Raw genomic sequence first — 19,463 nt, forward strand, 5'->3', positions numbered from 1 at the left:
TTCCACAGTCAAACATTTATGCCCAACGAGGACGCAAACTAACCGCAAACTAACCTACTAATTTGTAAAAAAGCTCTGTGTCTGTGCAGCACAGTCTATTCACAGTGTCTATTGAAATGACAACGAACACAGCCATAAAAGGAAACGATAAGGAAGCCATAAAGGTATCCTTTAGCCTTAGATACACATAAACTTTCTGTGTAGGAGTGACTGTAATGTCTAGGTCAAGGTCAAGGTCAAGGTCTTTATTAGTGTCCCAAAAGGGCAAATAGTTTTACAGCCGGAGTAGTGGTTTAAAACATACACAGAATACAGGACAACAAACAAACGCCATAGCATAAAACATAAGTCTGGGCGCATCTAGTGCAAGATCTGAGACAAAGGACTACATTCAGAGGTATACATCAGAGATATAAAGTGCCGGGCATAAAGTGCTTGTTTCATCCTCGTCATCATCATCATTATCAAAGTGCAAGAGATAAAGATAAAGTGCAAGAGATATAAAGTGCCGGTCATAAAGTGCTTGTTTCATCATCATCTCAACATCCTCATCATCATCAAAGTGCAAGAGATAAAGTGCAAGAGATACAACAAAAGGCTACATTCAGAAATGTAAAGTGCCGGTCAACAAGTGCTTATTTCATCATCATCATCAATATCACAGTAACATTACCCTTTACCTGTCACTAGCAGCATTGATTGCTCTAATTGAAGCAGGAATAAAGGAAAACTTGAATCTGTTATTCTTGACACCGGGGGCACCCAGACGACGGCCAGAAGGCAGCATCCTATATGCTGGCTCGAGTGGGTGGGCTCTGTCTTGTTGAATGGACCTGGCCTTCTTGATTAGCTGTCTGTTATAGAAGGGGTCTAGGCTCTCCAGCTGGATGCCAGTAATTTTGGAGGCGGTTTTGACTATTCTTCCCAGAGCATTTTTATCCTTAATGGCGAGGTTACCATACCAACAGGTGATAGAGAATGAGATAACAGAGTGTACATAGGCACTATAGAACAGTTTCATCAATTCTCTATCGACATTGAATCTGGCCAATTTCCTAAGACAAAAAAGGCGTTGCTGGCCCTTCTTACACAGCATGTCAGTGTTTACATCAAATTTCAATTTTCTGTCGATAATCGTGCCAAGATATTTGTAACTGGGCACGATTTCCACTGGCTGACCACAGATATCAGTGTTCTGGATGGGAGGGGGATCACGTCTGAAGTCAATACAGAGCTCTTTTGTTTTTGAGATGTTTAATTCAAGGAACGCATCATTACAGCAGGACAGGAAGTCCTCTGTGACCTGACCATGCCCGACCTCGTCATTGTCGAGAAGGCTGACAATGACTGAGTCATCCGCGTATTTTATGATAAAACGGTTGTCGTGCTTACTGCGACAGTCATCCGTGTACATCCGTGTTGGTCTAGTCATTTATTAAACAGTGCTGATATGATTTACCTAATCTAACAGCCAATAAAGCAAAGTCAACAGACGTTAGTTCTCCTTTCTAGTTCACTGGTGAATTGTACATGAACATCTTTTCTGTTACTGTAGGGGTTGAAGGTATAGAGTTAGTTAAAATCTCAATAACATTGCCTGGGTTTAGTGTTAACCACTTTCAATGTGGCGTCCCTATTTTGGTCATGTCATTATAGGTGAACATTTTCAAAAATACAACAAGTTTTAATTTAAAAAGCAGTGTTTAATTGAATTGTATGAGCCTATTTAGTACCTAGCTACAATCTTGCAATTATTTGGCAATCACTATACATGGTCATATATGTAACATACAGTACAGTTGGATTTTAAAACTATTTTGTTACATAATAAGCATCTACATGTAGCTATTTATACTTGTAAAATATGGTCTGAAGAATTAATAGAGAATTCTGGAAATTTGAGTCTGGAAAAGTATGGAATTTTGAAATGGAAAATTGTAGAAACACAGATTATAAGTGTCACTGACGGCCGTGATTTCTGACTAATAATATTAATAGTTGATGGGAATGGGACACTTTTTAAACATTTTAATATTTGGGCTTGCTGTAAGGTATTAAAGGACAACTTTGTTTTTTTACATCGTGTAGTTCTACGTGTAGTTCATCGTGTAGTTCTACGCAAATCTAAATGATTTTTTTTAACACTCAGCTTTTAATTATTATAGTTACAAACGAATAAAATAACCCTTGTTGTAAAAAAAACAAAGTACTTTATGTGAAAAGTCTCAAGTCAAGAGGGCTCAAGTCAAGTCACAAGTCATTGGCGTTCAAGTCCCAAATCAAGTCCAAGTCTATTTTTGTCCCCACCTCACTGTCTGTCAGTCCTTGTCCCTTGTATGACCATATAAGGAGATTCCTGATGTCATCAGTATATGCCCATATATGGGCATGCCCCCTTTTGTGCCCATATGGAGCAGACTTGTGGTTTGTTTGGTTATGTTGTCATAGTGACGTGGCTGTGGTTGGTTTATGTTGTCATAGTGACGTGGTTTGTTTATGGCTGAGTCAGAATGACGTCAGAGCTCCATCCGCTGGCCCTCCCTCCCATTAGCCAATTTTAATATAGGATATTATAATACATTGTTATCACATGCCGCTACTTATATTAGCGAAGCGGCACAATCGTGATGTAAAGACGTGTCGGGTTAGCCAAACAGGGATGGCGGTGACCACATAACAAAACGTTGGCGCAAAGTTTGAGGTTGTTCGGTTGGACGGTGCCCGAGGTATGCCCGGGACACATAGACAGACTGACTTTTGGGGTGACACCCCGAGTAGAACTAGGGCAGCCCCCCCTCCTTCAGGGGATCCAACAGGTGACACCAACAGCACATTATGGCAGGGCCATCTGTGATGCTGAGGGAAGATACAGTAGTGCTGAGGGAACATAGGGTTGAGGGAACATAGGGCTGAGGGAACACAGGGTTGAGGGAAAATAAGCCTGAGGGAACATAGGGTCTAAATTGATATGGGGGAACATAGGGCTGAGGGAATATAGAGCTGAGGGAACATGGGGCCTAATTTGGATGATGTTTTTTTGTTAGGGATTGAGGGAACATAGGGTTGAGGGAACATAGGCATGACCCCGTGAGGGGAATGATGAAATTAATCTAAAACCACTTTGATGTGACACTAGTATATTTAACTTAGATGCTGTCCATTTTGTGAGAGCGGTAAAAAAAGAACCCAAAGATCACTATGGCTGAAATGAGAAAAGGAAAAAACAATATTGAGAAGAAAATAGAAAGTCTTCATAGAACTGGCCCTTTGAGATCAAAGGATATGTCAAAAAAGCTTAAAGACAGAATTGTGACAAAGCACAGATCTGGCCGGTTACAAAAGAATTTCAGCTGAACTTAAGATTTCTAAGAACACAGTGGCCAACATAATCCGTAAATGGAAGATGTTTGAGACAAGCAGGAGTCTTCCTAAAAGTGGCCCCTTATGCCAAACCTTGGTGGTGATGACCACTGTGATGACCACACACCGTCCACTTCACACTGGGTGTGATTTTTATGCTATGTTGACGAATTGAATACGTAGGAAGACAGACCACAATGGACAAACCAGGGCAAAGGGAAACGCTAACCCCCCCCACCCCCCCCCCCAAACCGTCGTTTTCTTGCACTATTATGCTTGAGCTGCACCTCCCTAATTTGCTTTATAATAGAATATACTGTGAAGTTGTTTACACAAGGTTAGGTGGCAGCTACTGGGGGGAAAAATGTTTACAATATACCAAGATATATGCAAGGGATAATTGTTGAGCTGAGGTGTTTAATCATCCTGAAGGGGGTTATTTTTCAACAACGACCAGCACACTGACATTTATCCCGCTTATTACACGGCTTTTTAATACATAAATTAATAAATTGACCCAAAAGTAACAACAAAACAAAGTAATTCCTTGCTTAAAGTAATGAAAGTATTCCATAAGTGTTGCGCAGGGCGGACACGGTTGCTCGAAAAACAAACAAGTGTTGATCAAATAGAACACATTTTGGGTTACTGCATTGTCTATTTAAAGCTTCAAAGAGCAACGTATATGACATGGTGTGCTTGTTTACATGGCTGTCATGTTGGATACAGCATAAAATCAAGCAGTGCAGAGCAGGTGCTCTGAGTCTTTGATTAGACAGTGGTCTGTTATAGAGCTCATCGGTCATTATTCAGACATAACACATCGATGAATTCAGCGTTGACCAATCAGAGTCAAGCATTCAACCAAGCCGTGTAATAAGCACATTGTACATTATGACGACGCTCTCCTTTTATTTTTATTTTTTTGTTGCTCTTTTTCACAATCTTTTCTTTAAAACCTTTTTTTACGATTTTATCCGTTTTGTTGGATGCTGCTGCATTGTCTGAAGGAAGCCGAATAAAAACATGTTTTACTCTCATGTACGTGTACACAAGATGTAACAATAAAGTACAACCTTGATCCTTGAACATAGTGTTTTATATATTGGTTGATGATATTGTATTTTAGTGTTATTTTTTATGCTATTATGATGAATTGAATACATAGGAAGACAGACCACAATGGAAACAAGTCCCCGGAACTTTTTTGTGTTATCTTTTTAGCCTTAATGTCTGACTGTACCTCAGTGCTGTTTATATTTATGAGTAATTAAGTATTCAATCAATCAATCAATCAATGTACTGTAGGCCTACTATGCAAATATTTCTCAGATATTTTAGCCCATTAAAACCGGGAAAGCCTTGTGTCATGTCATTTAAGATTTTAGCGTTGGCTATTCAAAAATAACATATACAAGCTTGTACATCCTGCTATTTTTGGAAAGTTTTTGAAAAATCTTGAAAGTGTGGGGACAAGTGATTTACAAGGCAATCGTAGAATCTGCCTCAGGTCTTTTAATCCATTAAGCTATTTAAAAAATAGCAGATCTACAAGCTCATAGCACGGCACCAAGTGTCGCGCTATGAGCTTGTAGATCTACTATTTTTTTTAAATCATGAAAATTTGTGCAAATCTTTGAATATAATATATACGTTTTAAAGCGAACATTTTTAACTCCAATCTGTACTTCTGGGGGTCCCTGGAACAACATATTTTGAGATGGGGGTCCGTGGCCAAATACATATCATTTTGGGGGTCCTTCACATGAAAAAGTTGGAGCACCACTGATATAGCAACATACTGTTAGGATTTAGAAAACATTTTTAGATATGTAATTTGCCGGTGGACCCCCATCTCAAATGTGTTGTTCCTGGGACCCCCTGAAGCAAGGATTTGAGTTACAAATGTTCGCTTTAAAAACAATATGTATGTATTCAAAGATTTGCACAAACAAAGATTTAAATCCTAAATGTATACTAATGGGTGCTATAATGTGTCATAGGGTCTATTCCAATGTGCTGCACATTTTAAAACAATAGTATTTCTGCATTAACTACTGAGCCAGTAGTTAATGTAGAGCAAATAGTAGTAGAACAAATTAAATCCTAATTATTTTCAGATAATAATAATTGAGTCTCATTAGTACAGACAGTGTGCCACAAAAGGGCCATTTAGCTGCAAAGGTGAGTGGGTGCATATTATACAGCTAATATAGAGATTGCTGGCTTTTCAAAAGGCAGACAGAAGGAGATCAAGTTCTACCAGCTAAACCATTTGGTTTGGCAAGGTTAGCTTGTGGATTCCATTAAGGTGATCAGGTATTCTCAGTTAAAGAGAAAGTCCAAGGCATGCACAACAACAACAATGGAAAAAGACACACCCTACAAGCTCTTGACGGAAACGTCAAGGATAAAATACCAATGGAACACTGGAACAAGGAAACTTGAGAGACAAAAAAGATATATACATGATGAATGATTAATGAATGCAGTGTCACAAAAGTTTAATGAGAAGGCACCTTTGATCAGACATGAGCTAACTTTTAGGTTAGGAGGAGGTTGGAGGAGGCAATCTCACGATGCAAAACACATCACAAAGTACTGGCTGTGGGTGAACAGTGTTATGTGGGATTAGTTCTTTAGACAGGTTTCTGCTGGTGTTTTGTTTTCAGCAGCTTTCATATCCAGGTGAGAATAATAATAATAATAATAATAATAATTTCTATGTTTTCATGTTCATTACAACAGATAGTAATCAAACCACTGCTGATTGGAAATTTACTTTTTTTTTATCATGTAGCATTCAGTAGTACAGAACATTATTATTAGTATTCATGCTTTATTTATTGCTCATGTTACACACAGACATATAATGGGTCCTTTAAAAATAGTCAGGGGATATTAGCAGAATATTTTCCAATCTTGGAATAAATTCCTTACCAAAAAAAAAATCTTCACCAACACATCTCACAAAGACTGAAATGCAGTCCCCCTAGGAGAATTTTTGACAGCTCCTTAAAGTTGGGGTACCCACCATAACCTTGGTTAAAAAAAAATCCCCCCCCAAAAAAAAATCAAAATTTAATTCTGTTTTAAGTAGCATGTGAGGGGTCAAACTAGGGTGTTTTTATGATTTTGAATCCATCCATTGCAAGCATTTGTTTTGCACCAAAACCACTCCTTGGGCTAAAAACGGCCATAGCCATCCTTTTCCAGGTATACTTTTAGTGTAAAAAGCCCATTGAGATTGGGCCGTTTTTAGCCCAAGGAGTGGTTTTGGTGCAAAACAAATGCTTGCAATGGATTCAGAATCATAAAAACACCCTAGTTTGACACCTCACATGCTACTTAAAACAGAATTACACTTTGATTTTTTTGGGGGGGGATTTTTTTTTAACCAAGGTTATGGTGGGTACCCCAACTTTAAGGAGCTGTCAAAAATTCTCCTAGGGGGACTGCATTTCAGTCTTTGTGAGATGTGTTACTATAGACACCTTTACAAACACATTGAAGATTTTTTTTTGGTAAGGAATTTATTCCAAGATTTTTTTTAATATTCCCTGACTAAAAGGTTATTAAGAACCATATTATTTAGTGAATTAATTTTCCTCATACCTCTAGGGAAACTTTCTTTGCATAGTTCTTTGAGGAACCAGACATTATTCGTTGAGGCTCAGGGAAGTGTCAGTGAACTCAATCCAGAGATTTGTTGCCCCTCTTCAGACAGCATCCAGGCCGTGCAGGTCAGGATTATCCAGCCTCTTTGTGCGAGCTACCAGCTCAGTGTCCTTGTGGTTATAGCATACATGGGCAACTGGCGGCCCGGGGGCCACATGCCGCCCCCACCTTCACTTAATGCGGCCCGCAGGTTAATATTGGATTAGTGATATATTATTGATTTCAGCTGTTTACAATTCCAAACATTCAAACATGACCCGCTTTAATTACAATTCCAAACATTCAAACATGACCCGCTTTAATTACTTCAGTCTATATTAGTAGCTGAATGACTAGTATTACAATTCTATTGTCTTTTTTATGTCTAATGTATTTGTATTTAAGTTCATAAAGTTAACATAAGTATAACTGAATGCATTTGAAAAAAAAAAAAATACTTTTCAGAATTCCAATTCAAAAGTAGCAAAAAAGAAAAGTCAGGATTCCAATTCAAAAATAGCAAAAACAGCAGATCTACAAGCACCCTCAGCCCTATGTTCCCTCAGCCCTATGTTCCCTCAGCCATATGTTCCCTCCTATGTTCCCTCAGCCCTATGTTCACTCAGCCCTATGTTCCCTCAGATTGGCGAGATAGACCAGGGTTTCTTAAAGTGGGTGCCGTGACGCAAGTCCAGGGGTGCCGCAGAATACTTTGATAATATTTGGAATTCATCAATATCACTTCAGTTTAACCACTTAGACCGTCTAGAGTAGACTTAGTAAAACGGACGTGAGTTGCACTGTTCTTGGTGCTTTTTTTCATTCTACAGTACACCAAGTCTCTTCGCCAAAAATAGCAGATCTACAAGCTCACAACACGTCACATTGTGACGCGTTGTGAGCTTGTAGATAGCCTATTTTGGGATAATGCTCTCCCCAGAATAGGGATGCTCAAGCTCACGGGAGCATACTCAAGTTCCCTCAGCCCTATGTTCCCTCAGCCCTATGTTCCCTCAGCCATATGTTCCCTCCTATGTTCCCTCAGCCCTATGTTCACTCAGCCCTATGTTCCCTCAGATTGGTAAAATGGGGTAATTTTTTTGCTCCTGTCTGTCATGAGATATCTTTTAGCAAGATACCTAAAAAAGTGATAGACATATTTTTAACATGGGTCATGGAACTGTTTAGAATCCTACAAAAGGAGTGTGGCAATAGACATGGCATATGTCACAAAAGGTTACATTTTTTATATCTCAAAAATGCGTGGGCAGGTTTGTACATAAAGGTGCTCTAAGTTATATTGTTTTGCTAAAACAAAATGTTGTTTGTTAAAGGTTAAAACACTATTTTCTGACAGTAATTGCTAAAGAGTGTTTGTTCAGTAACAGGGGTCTCCCCGTCTCTCCAGCTCTTTAATAAACAGAAAATACATTTTCAGGTGGGCTACCAATTTCACCCTACCAGGAGAGAGAACCCATTTATCAGCTTCAATGTTCTGATTCCAATTAGTTTTCTGCTCAAAGTTTATCCTGACCTGTACGTATCCTGTAAGAGTTCTCTTTCATGATTGGATGACATTGGTTATCTCGACATGAAAATGTATATTCTGTTTGCTAACGCTTGCTAGAGACGGGGAGACACTGAAAGCTCTATACGCTTATTGGTGTGAGGGATGGTGAGGAGACCATCCCAGAAGTCAGAAGACCTCAGGTTCCACGCTGGGGCGTAATCCTGGAGGAGGTCTGACAGGTACCGTGGTGCATGGAGAGCTTTATAGGTGAGGCGGAGCAGTTTGTACTGTAAGTGGGATACAGAACTTAACCTAAATATCACCACTTTAGAAAAGTTTGTCATATGCTGAGGAAGAAATAATTAAATTGTCACCAAAAAGCTGAATAACTTCCAAACAAATTTTCACACAACTCCACAAAACAACTTTCCACTCTGATTAACCAAAAGTCCTTATAAGATATTTTTGGGCGATATTTTTGGGCAACCGCCCCTATATGTGAGGTTTGGACATCGACCCAATTGCACCCCCCCAACCCTGCGCTGTGATTGGCCACCATTGTACCCCCCTAACCTTGCACCGTGATTGGCCACCATGACTCTATTCAGGACTGTGATTGGCTAGAAACACATGACACATGTGCATAGCCCTATAAATAGGACTATGCACTTAAAAATGTATGTTTTTTTAAGTGAATCACTTCCATCACTGTGATGACCACTGTGACCACACCGCCCACTTCACACTGGGTGTGATTTTTTAACCTTATGTGTTAATAAGGCTATACATGTCTTAATAATAGCATTGTAAGCATATACATATTGTACTGGGCGGCAGTGGCTCAGGGGTAGAGTGGCCGGGTAGGGTGAACTGGAAAACCGCAAGGTTCCCAGTTCGATCCCGGGCTGGGGCGCTCCCCTAGAGTTAGTGTCGAAGTGTCCTTGAGCAAGACGCTGAACCCCTAATTGCTCCCGATGAGCAGGTTGGTGCCTTGCATGGTTTTCTCCGCCATCGGTGTATGAATGTATGGGTTAATGGCACAATCAATGTAAAGCGCTTCGGATAGAAGCGCTATATAAATGCACCATTTTATATTGTTAGATTATTAGACACTTTTGTCTAATAATGTCTTTTGTCTGTGATTGACAGCGACAGTTGGCCAATCAGGTGGCGAGTTCGAGTGAGCCCGAATGAAGCCGAGTGCAGCCTGAGTGCAGCCGACAAAACACGAACGGCAGCCATTGTTGTTGTCCGAGTGCCTTCACTCCTTACTTTCGTTTTTAAATCAACGGTCTCAAACATCTTTTTTGAGGCACGGAATTTACTATTAAGATATCGTTTGGATAGAATTTAGTTGTTTAACTTCATATATGTGGTCAATTAATCATGACAGAGCCTATTTAAAATATAAATTTAGAGAACCGGCAGGGGCGGGGAGTGACACGCATGTATCCCAATAAGGCAACCTATTTTGGGCATGGCCGTCTCAAAAGTCCCGTTGCGTCACATAGTCTGGAGGTGGTAAAAATGAACTGCTGATTGGCTGAAGGGGAAAAACGATCATTGGCTGAAGGGGTTGTCAGTCAACGGTATTACTCCCGCCCAACTCCAGCCCACAGCCAATATTGCAGAATGGGCGATCAGGCCAGACTCACTCCAGAAATCAAATGGAAATGAGATTTCTTGAGGGAGGGTTTATCAGGCTATTCGTGTGCACCCCAGGTGCCAGTTTTTATGTAGCTTTATTCAGCATTTAGATATTTGATATTCATTTTATCAGACAAATCCATTGTAACTTCAAACTCCATTTTAACCCTGTTAAATTCATTGAAAACACATCCTTGGTTTTGGTGACTGATATTGTCCTAATGCGTGAGAGGGACATGTTTTCTCCATATATCTTTTTTTTTTTATGTAAAATTGTAAATTGTAAATTATAGATACAACTAAATTAAAAAAGTCATTGAAAAAACAGGGCTCCTCACGCATTAGCAGGACAATATCATGTTTTAATTGAGTCTAACACGGTTAAAACGGAGTTACAATTGGTTTATATTATGATAAAATTAATATCAAATATCTATATTGAATCAAGCAACTTAAATATAAGTCTCTTAAAGTTGTTTATAATAGCCTTACAAACACATTCAGTCTCTTTCACTTACCTATCATGTCAGTGTTCAACCTTTATTATGCTGTGTTGTTACTTTATAATATAGTTTATTAAGCATTTTGCACTTATTAACAGTTTAACTACGGGTTTTGCATCTACCAGGTCTTAAGCGGGAACAATGCCTTCTTAAGGTTTATAAATCCTTAATAGGCTCTGTGCATAACTGCAGTCCCGGGTTTCTGGAAGATGGCATACCTATTTCCTGTTCCGGTTCATTTTCCCATAGCTTCATTTGATTGGCTGATTTCATATTTGATTAATAGCAGTCGAGCCAATCATATGAAGCTATGGGGACATTTACAGGGACAGGAAATGGATATGACACTTCCAGGAAACATTTGTTTTCCATCTACTTGGTCTAAAGTGGGAACAACGTCTTATTAAGGTTAACCAATCCTTTATTAAAATATACATGCCGTTGCAGAATTGCATATACATAGCATCACAAATAATCTAAAACTTGTTTGAACATTCATGCAGTCATGTAATTATGAGAAAAGGCTATCCTTTTATGTATAAGGAAACCTGGCCTTGGATCAATACTGTCATACATTTATTTGATTGATTATGACAATTGAGGATCTATGACCGCCTTCCTTGGACACTTCCCCAAATAGTGTTTGGAGTTCCGTGAAGGCCCGTACATCTCCATAAATAATATAAAGTGCTTACCCGGTAAGCACTTTATATTATTATTATATTACCCCTACAGTAACATGTTCATGTACAATTCACTAGTGAACTAGAAAGGAGAACTAAAGTCTATTGACTTTGCTTTATTGCCTGTTAGATTAGGTAAATCATATCAACACTGTTTAATAAATGACTATATATAAAGTCACTCGTACACAGAAAGACGAGTTTCCACTGTCAAACATTTATGGCCAACGAGGACACAAACTAACCGGCGCAGTGCTACCTACAGTATAGGCTACGCATTGTCCCATGATCTATTGAATACAAATATATATATATATGTATATATATATATATATATATATATATATATATATATATATATATGTATGTATATATATAACACTCATATATATATATATATATATATATATATATATATATATATATATATATATATATATATATATATATATATATATATATATATATATATATATATATATATTTATATATAATTGTCCCCTCCATATTTTTTGTCTCTTTTATAAATAATAACCAATAATGAATTGGTAAAAAAGCTCTGTGTCTGTGCAGCACAGTCTATTCACAGTGTCTATTGAAATGACAGCAAACACAGCCATAAAAGGAAACTGACGTGCAAAACGATAAGGAAGCCATAAAGGTATCCTTTAGCCTTAGATACACAGACACTTTCTGTGTAGGAGTGACTGTAATGTCTAGTCATTTATTAAACAGTGCTGATATGATTTACCTAATCTAACAGCCAAAAAAGCAGTTCTCCTTTCTAGTTCACAGGTGAATTGTACATGAACATCTTTTCTGTTACTGTAGGGGTTGAAGGTATACAGTTAGTTAAAATCTCAATAACATTGCTCTGTTTTAGCATTGCCTGGGTTTAGTGTTAACCACTTTCAATGTGGCTTCCCTATTTTGGTCATGTCATTATAGGTATAACATTTTCAAAAATACAACAAGTTTTAATTTAAAAAGCAGTGCTTCATTGAATTGTATGAGCCTATTTTGTACCTAGCTACAGTCTTGCAATTATTTGGTAACATAATAGTAGGCTATACATGGTCATACATGTAACATACAGTACAGTACAGTAGAGAATTCTGGAAATTTGAGTCTGGAAAAGTATGGAATTTTGAAATGGAAAATGTGTAGAAACACTAATAACATTAATAGTTGATGGGAATCAATGGGACACTTTTTAAACATTTTAATATTTGGGCTTGCTGTAAGGTATTAAAGGACAACTGTTTTTTTTACAACAAGGGTTATTTTATTAGTTTGTAATGATAATAATTAAAAGATGAGTGTTAAAAAAAAATCATGTTTTGCTTTTTATCGTTATAGTGATTTTAGTGATATTTAACTGGGGGGCGGGGGCATTCTGTCCATTGGTAAATAGTCATGAACGCAGCCTCCGATTTCCGTGAAACTTGTAGCACATCCCTACTAGGCAGTGGAAGAAATACCACCCTACATTTTTCAAATCAGCCTCATGGTGGCGCTGTAACAGGCAGAGACTATTTACCAATGGACAGAATGCCCCCGCCCCCCAGTTAAAAATCACTAAAATCACTATAACGATAGAAAGCAATACATGATTTTTTTTAACACTCAGCTTTTAATTATTATAGTTACAAGACGGGTCGGGTTAGCCAAACAGGGATGGCGGTGCCCACATAACAAACACATTGGCACAAAGTTTGAGGTCGTTCGGTTGGACGGTGCCCGAGGTATGCCCGGGACACACAGACAGACTGACTTTTGGGGTGACACCCCCCCTCCTTCAGGGGATCCAACAGGTGACACCAACAGCACATTATGGCAGGGCCATCTGTGATGCTGAGGGAAGATACAGTAGTGCTGAGAGAACATAGGGTTGAGGGAACATAGGGCTGAGGGAACACAGGGTTGAGGGAAAATAAGCCTGAGGGAACATAGGGTCTACATTGATATGGGGGAACATAGGGCTGAGGGAATATAGGGCTGAGGGAACATGGGGCCTAATTCGGATGATTTTTTTTTGTTAGGGATTGAGGGAACATAGGGTTGAGGGAACATAGGGCTGAGGGAACATAGGCATGACCCCGTTAAGCGCCAAGTAAAAACGTTCTGTCCTGATGGAAACGGATATTCTCTCAAGTTTTCCGCAAGACTTACTGGATCTTAGAGGGAATGTTTCACATATACGTAGCGTAATATGACGTAAGGTTCTAGAAATTAACAATGTCATTCAGGGGTGCCGTGGATGATAAAGTTATTTACAGGGGTGACCTCTGAGATAGACATCTTTGATGCCGTTTGACAGGAACTGTTTTGATGATACAGTACTCTCCCCGATGGTGTGTCGTCTTCCTTATGGTACTGTACCACCGTTTTTGGGGCCTTATGGTAAGAGATACAGCCACCCTGGAATCTCTTGTGGCTCTTGTGGCGAGATAGACAGACAGTTAGCTCATCTTTGATCCTGTTTGACAGAAACTGTTTCGCTGATACATTCCCCAATGGTGTGTCGTCTTCCACATGGTACTGTATGTAGTTGGAGGCTCGCCTCTCCGCCACACTGGAATCTCTTCCGTGTACCTGTGCTGGTTTACTGTTTACTCCTCCTTCAGTAAAGATGGGAGATTGAAGAGGTCATACACTACATTGTTCTCCCTATACTCTTTGGACTTGCTGTGCAGTGTTCTAAAGTGGTCAGCCTATACTGGGCACATGATCCATGATGGCTCTCCAATTCCCTGTACCATTGACTGTGCCATTCCATCTATGAGAGTGACCTTCTTAGTTTACAGGGGATAACCAACACTGGTAGTATTTTGTGGTTGCTGATCAGCATTGTCAAAGTCATCATTGATTGATTGATTGAATACTTTATGTAGAAGTTTACAGAAAACAAAGCACATGAAAGTACAGTTTAAATACAAGGTCAACCAGGGGTGCAATGCTCAGTGGACGGCGTTGCACGCCGAGCAACCACTTATTTGGCCAGGGGGACGCGCAGGCACACGCATAGATTTAAAACTACTTTAAATTCACACTTCATCAAAGTTTACAAATGCTCCCGACTCACGCAAGGTACATTAACATAGGAATTAGCCTATATGCATATCAATTGTCCATTGTGTGACCTGTACTGTAGGTGTTAAGCGACGTGCGCGTCACGTCATTAAAATAGAGAGCAACCACTTCTCAAATGAGCATAGCATCACTGAGGTCAACTAAAAATAGCAAATCTACAAGCTCAAAACGCGTCGCAGTTGAGCTTGTAGATCGGCTATTTTTGCTATTTTTGTGTGACATAGAAAAAGTTAAAATACGGAGATAAGAGGTGTCTGCCCGACAGTATAATGCAATGTGGCCCTCAGGAGTGAGTGTGGACACATAGTGGCCCTCTCCATCATCAAAGTTTCCCACCCCTGGTATAGCTGGTGTAATGAAGTGACTGTCTCTCCGTCTTCTCTCTCACAGAGCTATAACCATGACCTCATCATGGTTCCAGGTCACTCGACGACACCTGTGCATCGGCTTCCTGGTGCTTCTGTGTTTCCTGTTGTATCTCATCAGTTACCTAGACATCAACCTGACCTCCTTCAGCCTCTGCAGGGTCTCTTCACCAGGACCAGAGGACAGGGTCTCCCCACCAGGGCCAGAGGACATCGTGAACACGTCCCTTCAGGTCCTTCACCCAAACTGCACATCAGACCGGCAGATCAGTCCACAGTCCACAGAGGCCATTCTGATATTGATGTGGTTCTGGCCGTTTGGCGGCAAGGTTAACATCAGGTCAGTGGTGTTAAGTAACTACGTACATTTACTCAAGTACTGTACTTAAGTAGAATTTTGAGGTATCATTTTGGGGTGAACTATCCCTTTTAAGTAAAGAATGTAAGTACTTTTTCCACCACATGTCTCAGGTGCAGCGAGTTGGACATGGAAGGATGTCGGCTGACGGACGACCGGAGCGTTTACCACAAAGCGCACGCCGTCCTGTTCCACCACAGAGACATCCACGGCGGGCTGGACAACATGCCGCCAGAGCCACGTCCCTGGTTCCAGAAGTGGATCTGGTTTAACTGGGAGTCGCCGACGAATTCCAACAACATCCCTGCACTCAACGACTTGTTCAATTTGACCAGCAGTTATCGGCTGGATTCTCACATCCCGGTGCCTTATGGGTACCTCACCCCGGTGACACAGGTAGGCCTGTCACAGATAACACATAATCGTCATAATCATTTCCATGTCGAAAAATGTTCACACATTATAAAAAAAGCGGAAATAGCTGATCTACCATACAACGCAATCTGCTATTTCATCTTTTTTTTTATTTCAAATATTTAAAAAAGCACAAATAGCAGATCTACAAGCTTCTACAATAGCTGATCTACAAGCTTACAACGTGTCACTTTGTGACACGTTAATCGCAAATATTTGAGTGACAATTAATCGTCAACTTAAATGTGTAATGTTGACACAGGAGGACAAGAACTTCACGCTGCCAGAGAAGGACAAGCTGGTGTGCTGGATCGTGAGCAACAGGAACCCGCAGTTCAAAAGAGTCAAGGTCTACGAGGAGATGAAAAACCACGTTAAGATAGAAGTTTACGGGAAAGCCTTTAATCGCCCCGTGACTCACAAAGAGTACGACAAGGTGATGCACGGCTGCAAGTTCTACCTGTCGTGGGAGAACTCCATCCACAGGGACTACATGACGGAAAAACTGTACGATCCTCTGACGATGGGGGCCGTGCCCGTGGTCCTGGGCCCTTCCAGAGCAAACTACGAGGATCACGTTCCGGGAGACTCTTTCATCCACGTGGACGACTTTGCCGGCGGCCCGAAGGAGCTGGCGGAGAGGCTGCTTTACCTGGACGGCAACCACACCGAGTACATGCAGTACTTCAAGTGGAGAGAGAGGTACAAGGTCCATCAGCTCTCCTTTGTCAGCGATCAGGTGTGTAGATCATGTCAGCATCTGAAGATGAAGAAGCACAAAGGCTATCAGCGGTTTCATGGTCTCAGTAAATGGTACTGGGGTTAAGAGGCAGTGGTGGAAAGTAACTAGTTTAGTTCTGTACTTGAAGGATAAGAGTTTTTTTTTTCTCCGATCTACATCGACACGGTGTGAGCTTGTAGATCGGCTATTTGAACTATTTGAAAATGTTTTTAAAAACAGTAAAACATGATAAGGAAGTGTAAGGATATAAAGGCACTGGCAAAAATAGGCCCCATAGTGTTTTATACGTGTTGATGAGGGATATAGGGGCGGTGTAACCACCCCTATATCCATTGTACACACCTAACCCCTACACATTCAATGCACATCTATACTTTTCTTTAAGTGAGCTTCCATCACTGTGATGACCACTAGCTGCAATGTGATTAGCTGACTCTATTAGCTGACTCTATTCAGGACTGTGATTGGCTAGCGAAACACATGACACATGTGAATAGCCCTATAAATAGGACTATGCACTTAAAACAAACACATTTATGTTTTTTAAGTGAGTGACCCATTGTGGGTGGAAGGGGTATTAAAAAAAAACACATTATTGTGTTGGAAGTGAACTTCCATCACCGTGATGACCACTGTTAAATAACAACAGTGACATAGTGCTCCAATTCCACATGCTGTGATTGGCTAGTGAGACACATGATGAAATTAATCTAAACCACTTTGATGTGACACTAGTATATTTAACTTATATGCTGTCCATTTCGTGAGAGCGGTAAAAAAGAACCCAAAAATCACTATGGCTGAAATGAGAAAAGGAAAAAACAATATTGAGAAGAAAATAGAAAGTCTTCCTAGAACTGGCCCTTTGAGATCATAGGATATGTCAGAAAAGCTTAAAGACAGAATTGTGACAAAGCACAGATCTGGCCAAGGTTACAAAATAATTTCAGCTGAATTTAAGATTTCTAAGAACACAGTGGCCAACATAATCCGTAAATGGAAGACGTTTGAGACAAGCAGGAGTCTTCCTAAAAGTGTCCCCTTATGCCAAACCTTGGTGGTGATGACCACTGTGATGACCACACACCGCCCACTTCACACTGGGTGTGATTTTTATGCTATGTTGACGAATTGAATACGTAGGAAGACTGACCACAACGGACAAACCAGGGCAAAGGGAAACGCTAATCCCCCCCCCAAACCGTCGTTTTCTTGCACTATTATACTTGAGCTGCACCTCCCTAATTTGCTTTATATAGAATATACTTTGAAGTTGTTTACACAAGGTTAGGTGGCAGCTACGGGGGGGGAAAAATGCTGTTGGTGTTTACAATGTACCAAGATATATGCAAGGGATAATTGTTGAGCTGAGGTGTTTAATCATCCTGAAGGGGGTTATTTTTCAACAACGACCAGCACACTGACATTTATCCCGCTTATTACACGGCTACTTAATACATAAATTAATAAATTGACCCAAAAGTAACAACAAAACAAAGTAATTCCTTGCTTAAAGTAATGAAAGTATTCCATAAGTGTTGCGCAGGGCGGACACGGTCGCTCGAAAAACAAAGAAGTGTTGATCAAATAGAACACATTTTGGGTTACTGCATTGTCTATTTAAAGCTTCAAAGAGCAACGTATATGACATGGTGTATCTGTTTACATGGCTGTCATGTTGGATACAGCATAAAATCAAGCAGCACAGGTTGATATGAGCAGGTGCTCTGAGTCTTTGATTAGACAGCGGTCTGTTATAGAGCTCATCGATCATTATTCAGACATAACACATCGATGAATTCAGCGATTGACCAATCAGAATCAAGCATTCAACCAAGCCGTGTAATAAGCACATTGTACATTATGATGACGCTCTCTTTTTATTCTTTTTTTTTTGTTGCTCTTTTTCACAATCTTTTCTTTCAAACTTTTTTACGATTTTATCCGTTTTGTTGGATGCTGCTGCATTGTCTGAAGGAAGCCGAATAAAAACATGTTTTACTCTCATGTACGTGTACACAAGATGTAACAATAAAAACATGTTTTACTCTCATGTACGTGTACACAAGATGTAACAATAAAGTACAACCTTGAACCTTGAACATAGTGTTTTATATTTGTTGATGATATTGTATTTTGGTGTTATTTTTTATGCTATTATGATGAATTGAAGACAGACCACAATGGAAACAAGTCCCCGGGACTTTTTTTTGTGTTATCCTTTTAGCCTTAATGTCTGACTACCTCAGTGCTGTTTATATTTATGACTAATTAAGTATTCAATCAATCAATCAATCAATGTACTGTAGGCCTACTATGCAAATATTTCTCAGATATTTTAGCCCATTAAAACCGGGAAAGCATTGTGTCATGTCATTTAAGATTTTAGCGTTGGCTATTCAAAAATAACATATACAAGCTTATACATCCTGCTATTTTTGGAAAGTTTTTGAAAAATCTTGAAAGTGTGGGGACAAGTAATTTAGGCATTCGTAGAATCTGCCTCAGCTCTTTTAATCCATTAAGCTATTTAAAAAATATCAGATCTACAAGCTCATAGCGCGGCACCAAGTGTTGCTCTATGAGCTTGTAGATCTGCTATTTTTTTTTAAATCATAACAATTTGTGCAAATCTTTGAATATAATATATACGTTTTAAATCGAACATTTTTAACTCCGATCTGTGCTTCTGGGGGTCCCTGGAACAACATATTTTGAGATGGGGGTCCGCGGCCAAATACATATCATTGTGGGGGTCCTTCACATGAAAAAGTTGTAGCACCACTGATATAGCAACATACTGTTAGGATTTAGAAAACATTTTTAGATATGTAATTTGCCGGTGGACCCCCATCTCAAATGTGTTGTTCCAGGGACCCCCTGAAGCAAAGATTTGAGTTAAAAATGTTCGCTTTAAAAACAATATGTATGTATTCAAAGATTTGCACAAACAAAGATTTAAATCTTATAAATGTATACTAATGGACTCCTATAATGTGTCATAGGGTCTATTCCAATGTGTATTTCTGCATTAACTACTGAGCCAGTAGTTAATGTAGAGCAAATAGTAGAACAAATTAAATCCTAATTATTTTTGGATAATAATAATTTAGTCTCATTAGTACAGACAG

The 19,463-nt window shown here is 39.6% G+C and overlaps 1 protein-coding gene across 2 annotated transcripts; it reads left to right on the forward strand.

The window, feature by feature from the left end:
* The first annotated feature begins 5,931 nt into the window (after positions 1-5,931).
* LOC311036641 (4-galactosyl-N-acetylglucosaminide 3-alpha-L-fucosyltransferase 9-like) lies at positions 5,932-18,359 on the forward strand. 2 transcript variants are annotated; one of them, XM_084045478.1, is made up of 4 exons: positions 5,932-6,048; positions 14,844-15,158; positions 15,290-15,572; positions 15,853-18,359. In XM_084045478.1, the coding sequence occupies exons 2-4, from the start codon at positions 14,854-14,856 to the stop codon at positions 16,414-16,416; spliced, it is 1,152 nt and encodes a 383-aa protein (XP_083901604.1). In that variant the 5' UTR covers positions 5,932-6,048; positions 14,844-14,853; the 3' UTR covers positions 16,417-18,359. The 2 variants fall into 2 exon arrangements, with proteins under 2 accessions (XP_083901604.1, XP_083901603.1); XM_084045477.1 differs by lacking the exon at positions 5,932-6,048 and adding an exon at positions 8,765-8,816.
* The last annotated feature ends 1,104 nt before the right edge of the window (positions 18,360-19,463 follow it).

The sequence above is a fragment of the Gymnoscopelus microlampas genome, assembly GCF_963454915.1.
Source record: "Gymnoscopelus microlampas genome assembly, chromosome: 20".
NCBI lineage: Eukaryota > Metazoa > Chordata > Actinopteri > Myctophiformes > Myctophidae > Gymnoscopelus > Gymnoscopelus microlampas.